Source organism: Alligator sinensis, unplaced genomic scaffold, assembly GCF_000455745.1.
Source record: "Alligator sinensis unplaced genomic scaffold, ASM45574v1 scaffold347_1, whole genome shotgun sequence".
In the NCBI taxonomy this organism is placed as follows: Eukaryota; Metazoa; Chordata; order Crocodylia; family Alligatoridae; genus Alligator; species Alligator sinensis.
This window is the reverse complement of record NW_005841922.1, coordinates 2419239-2425999: the sequence shown is the minus strand read 5'-3', so window position 1 is coordinate 2425999 and position 6761 is coordinate 2419239. Positions and strand designations below refer to the sequence as shown.

Genomic DNA, 6761 nt, shown 5'->3' with positions numbered 1-6761 from the left:
AGGAGCCACCCTTCTCAGACGAACCGCGGCTCTGTCCTGTGCCCCGTCCCACCCCGGCTGGGCAGTGCCTACCCCTGCCCTGCTCCCTCCCTCACTGCAGGGGCCTTGATCTGCACCCCCCATACCCCTTCCCTCCCCCGTCCTCATCCACCACAGCAGACTTACCAACTGCACACAGCTCTCCAAGCTGCTGGGCTGTGCTCCTCGATCCCTGCGTGCTGTGCTGTGGTTGCATGCACGCATGGGCATTATCAGCCAAATTACCAGCCACATCAGGCCATTTTCCAATATAGTCCAATATTTTCCAATCTTTTTATCTGTGCCGATTCAGTATCGGACTGATGTATCTGTGCACCTCTAAAATCCAGTTACATTTTCCAGCAAATAAGTCCTTGGTGCTATTGCAGGTAGAGTTCCAAGAGCAATTTCAGTACTCATAAGCATGTCAAGAGGATGAGATTATTCCCTAACCTGTTTGAAATAGATATTGGCCAGGCCTCTCTTTTGTAAAGGTAAATTCCACAACCCAAGTTGCATTTGGATGTGGCACAAAATGTATATCCGAGCTTGTAAATGATCTGTAGTATTATTGCTTGAACAGATTTTAAATAAAGATTCTGATCTCAGTTATAACTTGCGGCCAACAGACTAAGACTTTAAACCCAAACTTGAAGATGTTGGTTAATTATACAACCTGATAACTTTCTTAGCAGAGAACCAGTGGAGTACTCTCATGAAATAACCAGTTTGCAATGTTTAGTTTAAGGAATTTCAAGTCTTTGTAGGCCAACTTATTTCTGCAATTAGTTCCTAGCTTGTTTATAGTTATGTCACGTGTTAGTGGAGTTTAGGCTCGTACGTGATTGGACAGCTAGATCTGGCCTGCTACTAGAAAAAGGGTTGGGGACCCTGATTTTGCTGAAATGAGCACAGCATACAGAGCCAAGAGGTCCTGTCTTCCAATGTTGTCTTTACTATGGGGTTATTTTGTAGCCTGGGATGAGTCACTTTACCTCTCTGTGTCCTTTTGATCTGTAAAAAGCAAATATTTGCTCAAGTGTTTTGTTTGAAAAAATTTAAATGCCTTTGTGGAACAAATTCCCTTTTTTTTTTTTTTTTTTTTTTCTTATAAAGAAACCTTTATTTTGATACAAGGGAAACAAGATTTTAAGCTATCTAGCTCCTTTAAAAAGACTATTGTACTGTCTAGTGCAATGCAATTGTGCCCTGGGCTTCCTGTAGTCCATGGGAGCAGACTTTGCTGCTTCCAGGTTTAGAATTGGAGCAGTTTTGCTGAATCTTAATTCTTCTCAACTCATTTACACAACAATTAAAACATACCGCTACTGCTCTTTTGAAATGTTCTCCTTCTGAAAGTGCTCCAAATGTGTCCACACCCTAAAATACAATTTAATTGACACTATTTTGTGGATGACTTCAGTAGATGCATCCTGACCAGATTCTTATTCCATGTTCTGAAACTGCCTCTCTGGTTTGAAGTCTCAGGCCAGTCTCCTTCATAAAACTTTCGGTTCCCTCAGTGACTCTCATGATGCACTTTGGGTATAACCTAGTGCAGGGGTGTGCAAAATGCGGCCTGGGGGCCGAATGAGGCCCGCCAGGCCATTCTATCCAGCCCACGGGGCCCCTAAAAATTTTAGAAAATTAATATTAATCTGCCCTGGGCTGCATGTCATGTGGGCCTTGGTGGCTTGCCAAAACTCAGTAAGTGGCCCTCTGCTCAAAATAATTGCCCACCCCTGACCTAGTGGGAGCATGTTGATGATATACATTGTGTGACAAGTCGTAGAGCAATGTAAAGTAAAACATCCCATTTTGATACATGGACTACTATGCTTTGTATTTCCTTAAGCATCTATTTTAGTCTTATCTTTAACTTGCCATCTGTAGGATTCAGGGATCTTGTTACGGATTTTGTCTAGCTTGTTGCTGAGTACATGGGACCTTGTCAGTGGAAATTCAGAGCTCTGTAGCCTCATGTTGAATGTTAGAGTTCTGTTCTAATCTTTAATTATGTGACCTGTTTCTTTTGGCAGTCTGGAGAAAGCCACAATGCACAAAGCAGCCCTCTCAGGCTTCTCACAGTTTGGGATTGGTCTGTGCAGTTTGAACCCAAAGCACAGGCTTTGCTGAACAACCCTCTTTATTCAGAGAAACCAAAACCAGATAAAAGTCAACGGAAAACGACACGATTCAAGGTAAGCTGTCTGGTCAGCTTCATTCTGAAGCTATACAAACATGTTTTTGAGTTTTTTGTGCAACTCCATTTATACTTGGGACAAATGTATGGGAAACCTGGAGCCAAAACTAATGCTGTTATTGGCAAAATTAAAAATGCCTGCCTTAGAATACTGTGGATTCTAAGACCTGTACCTTGCCGTAGCCAGAAGCAGTTCTGTTAGTTCAGTGTTTTAATGCTATGAATGTGTACAGAAACACTGATCTTAACTACTGTGTATGGCTACCCTTTTGTCAACTAACGAGCATAGTCATTTTATCCAAATACCTTACCTGGGTTATAGTAGATATTTACTTTTCGTAAAGCACTTGAGTTTGTTTTAATTTATTACTGATCTGATTGATCTTGATAACTAATAGAGACCATTTAAACTATCAATAATTGTGGATGGGCAAGTCTTTTATTGTAGAAGATTAAAATGTTCAAACTAAGGCTCCACCAGGGCATTGTGTGGTATCCCATTTTAAGTAGGGATTTCCAGTGAATTGTAAGTTTCCTGGGATGGGGACTCTATTTGATTCTGTATTAAGTGTGCACACTGCCCAGATCCTGTAATGTTGAGTTGTTGTAAATGTGTCGTGAATGCTGATGGTAAACGGAAGCTCTGTAGTTGCATAGGTTACTTGAAATTAATGTTTTAAAAAAATAATAAAATCTAATTCCAGTAGTGTCTCATTTTTTAAACTAGTCTTTTTCTCTCCTGGGCAAACTTTCAAGCTCAGTGATACTTATTTGCAGAAGTTTTATTCCAGTACAGAGCAATAAAACTTATTACCTTGTTTTCAGAAGACTTTGGATGTTTAAAAAACAAAATGGAAACCCCCCCCTGTACTTTACCAAAATAAGCAGTGCCTTACTCTGACCCAGCTCTGCAGTGTCTGTGTAGATTGGGAGCTTCAGCGGGGTTTTCTTGTGCTTTTATCTGAAGCTGATTTCAGTCAGCTCTTGGAGAAGTACCAAAAAAGCCTCATTCATTAAAGTGCCTGATCTACAGACACTGAGCAAGCCAGGTCCAACTAATGTGCTGCCTCTTCTGGGCATGTGCTGGGCTTAGGAGTTCATGGAGTTTAAAATGCCATTTTTTTAACATCTGCAAGCAGCCTTAGTTATTAACATCCAAAGTAATGTACAGGAGACAAATAAATAGCTTAACCCAGATGTTCTCAAACTGTGGGTTGTGCTTTCCACAGGGGGTCACAAGCAACTTAAAAGGGGGCCACAAACTTCCCAGGGGGTACGTGTGTCAGTGGGGAGAAGTGGCATGTGGCGGTGGCAGCATGGAGTGGTGGATGGCAGCAGTGGCTGCTGTGTGAGAGCTCCCCGTCCCCTGCCACCACCATCCAGCACTCGGTCACAGTATCATAAAGTTTGAGAACCCTTGGCTTAACCCAATTCAGTTTTATATTCCTGTAAGCCTAAGTGGATCATTATTTGAATGAAACTTATTTAACTTTATTCCAAATTTAAGCTAACATTTTCAAGTTCTAGTGCCCTTTTTAATAATTCTCTTTTGATTTTTCTTAAAGCATCACCGGCAGCTTTCTTTGCCACTGACACAAACTAAATCTTCTCCAAAGAGAGGATTTTTCAGGGAGGAAACGGATCATTTAATTAAAAATATTCTGGGCAAAAGAATTAGCAAACTGATAAACTCTTCAGAGGAGCTACATAGTAACTTCAGAGAATTTTATGATAGTTGGCACTGTAAACCTGTTGACTTTCATGGGCTTCTGCTGCCTCACATTGAAGGACCAGAAATCAAAGTCTGGACCCAGCGATATTTACGGTGGATTCCTGAAGCACAGCTTCTTGGTGGTGGTACAGTTGCCATTACAACTAAGTTCTTGGATGTGATGGAAGAAGTGCAGAAGCTGCAGAAGCAAATGGATGAAGAACATAGCCAGACTGCCGCTGAAGATGCAGATGCCGTCCCAACTTTGAGAAATTCTGCCCGTTTGTCATCGTTGTTCCCATTTGCTTTGCTTCAGAGACATTCTCTCAAACCAGTTTTACCTACAAGCACTTGGAAAGACTTGGAAGATGAGGAAGACTTGGCAAAGAGAGACGATGAATTTGTTGATTTAAGTGGTGCAGATTGATTGTTTCAAATTGGTGAAAAATCTAGGCATAAATTTGAGTCATACCTGGCCAATTTGGGGGCGTAAACATTGGACAGTATCCTGATGTGAGGAGTATGCAGCCAGCTGTAGCCATCATGCTAGAACTTTAGCCTTGTCCTTTAATACAGAAACAGCTCCCCTGTTCTTATGTAGTCTATGGACAGACATTGATATACTTATTTCAGAATATTACAAGCAGAGTTTACTGCAAATTCAGGAGAGATGCTGCCATATTCTGAAATGGTGGTACTGTAGTATAAATGTAGAAATACACCAACAGCTATACTGCAGTCAAAAGGTATCGGGCTGCTGTTTGTCCTTGATGCGAGTGCCTCTGTATTAAGATAAGAAATGCTATTTTTGAAAGTGGGGGATTGAACTGTCTCTGATTAATCTTTCTCAACAAGGAGTAAAGTAAATTGGGAGAAGATGATCACTTAAATCCTTTGTATATAAATGAGCATAAACTTTTTTTTTTTTTAAGCTGAGGCAATATAAAGCCCATGGTAGCCAGGGTTTGATCCTGTATACTGCTTACAGCTTGAGCTGAAATTGTGCGTGGGACGAGGATGGCAAATGGATAATGCCTCTTTGGCCTACCAGGATTTCAGTTGTGTGTGAATTTTGGCTGTATGTTAACCTCTGCTTGTCCTTTTAGCTAAAGGATAAGATGCAAAGGGCTCTTCTGCACATCAGTCTATTGTTCATGCCCATCCTGCCATACACCCCAGCTGCCTTGGAATACCAAGTCCCAGATATTTTGCTGCTAATCGTATGGAACGGTCTGATTGAAAGACTCTAACTTGTCAGAGGATCCTTTTCTGTCAAATGGAATAGGCTTTCATGCTAGTATCCCAGTTTGCTAGTTGCCTTGAACCTTTTTTTCTGTAGCTTGCACTGAGACTCTGGGACCCTTTGTTTATAGAGGAAAATAATTTTGTACCCTTACAATAAAGCTGAATTTGTAGTCCTTTGCCACTTGCTTCATGAACTCGTGGCATAGTAACTATGAATTTGATTTTTTTTTTTTCCTTTTTCTTTTTTTAAGTAAAGGCTGAGTATTAGAATCTGGTTAGTGGACATTGTTGTAACAGTACCTCAGTGATAAAAGCCATAAAGAAAAGTCTGTCAAAGCTTTTGATCTACTGTGTTTGTTTGTGTGTGTGTATAGCGCATGTTTTTAATTCAGATAGCTATACTTTGTAAAATCAAGTTTTTACTCTTTGAAATATCAAATCCATTTTGCACCCTTTAAATTCAGAAATATCCCAAAAATGAAGTAAATCCATAACACCTTTATTTTGACAGGGTTGGTGAATGTTCTCTTTCTAGTCTATCACATTATAAGCCTGGCTGGAAAAGTGAGGAGTTGAAAAAATTGGCACCGAAGATGATGGTGCTCAAGGAACTGATCCAGCAATGTTGAACTAAGTTGCTAAGAAGCAGTTTTGAACTTTGCACTGATTTATTCTGTATGTACAACAAATGTTCTTTTTGCAACTTGCAAACCAAGAGTAGTGTGCTGAGAAGGTAAATTAATGCAACTGGATGTCAAACTGAAGCTACAAGTCCTGGTTGCCTTACTGTCTTTTCTATTGAGACTTATTTAAACTTGCAATATTTTATTTTTTAAAATACACTAGCACTACATTTATTTTCATAGTGCATATGAGCCTTCTTTAAAGCTAGCACTTGCTAGAGTTCTGTCTGCACTCATGTCCTTTGAACGATAGATTCATTTCTATTACTGTAATTGAAAAACAAGCGACTTGTGTATGCAATAATCCTGCATGGTAGTACAAGCAATGTATTTTATGGGCAACAGTTACTTTATCCTAAGATTATAATTAATGGGATTTCTTTTACAAACACAAACTGCCATTGGAAACTTTAATTTTGTTTATATAGATTTTTTTCTACGTACTTTTTTGACAGTCAAATTATTAAACTATTATAATATTTTCAGTCAAATTATGTATTTATGTAGGAGAACAGATGTCTGACATCTTATTTGTACAGAAAATTATCTGAAAAGTTTATATAGAGGAGAGATTTATATACAGAATTGGAACAGGAGTATGACTCTAGCAAATATAAAATGAATGTCACTGAGTTTCTGCACTGCAGGATTGGAAAAATACTTTGCTGTACTGATTTTCCAATTTTCTGTTTATACCTCCAAGTTTTTACACTGAATGCAAGCTAGAAGCTTTAACAGTTTTGTATTTTTAAAAATCTTCCTGTTGCTCTTTAATAGACTATTTGGATAGTCTATTTGTCAATAAAATACACTTCGACTTATTTGTCTTTGAGTTTAACTTATGCTTTCTCAATGTATTGAGACACATGATGTAACCATGTAAGAGGAGATTGTAAGGATT

General features: G+C 39.3%; 1 protein-coding gene across 1 annotated transcript in view; it reads left to right on the top strand.

Annotated features, from left to right (window-relative positions):
• MTMR12 (myotubularin related protein 12) overlaps window positions 1-6195 on the top strand; it is a 45431-nt gene extending 39236 nt beyond the window's left edge. Inside the window, exons 13-14 of the mRNA XM_025198481.1 lie at window positions 2058-2219; window positions 3787-6195. Coding sequence (XP_025054266.1) covers window positions 2058-2219; window positions 3787-4359 — 735 coding nt within the window. The 3' untranslated portion in view covers window positions 4360-6195. The remainder of the gene's footprint in view (window positions 1-2057; window positions 2220-3786) is intronic.
• The last annotated feature ends 566 nt before the right edge of the window (window positions 6196-6761 follow it).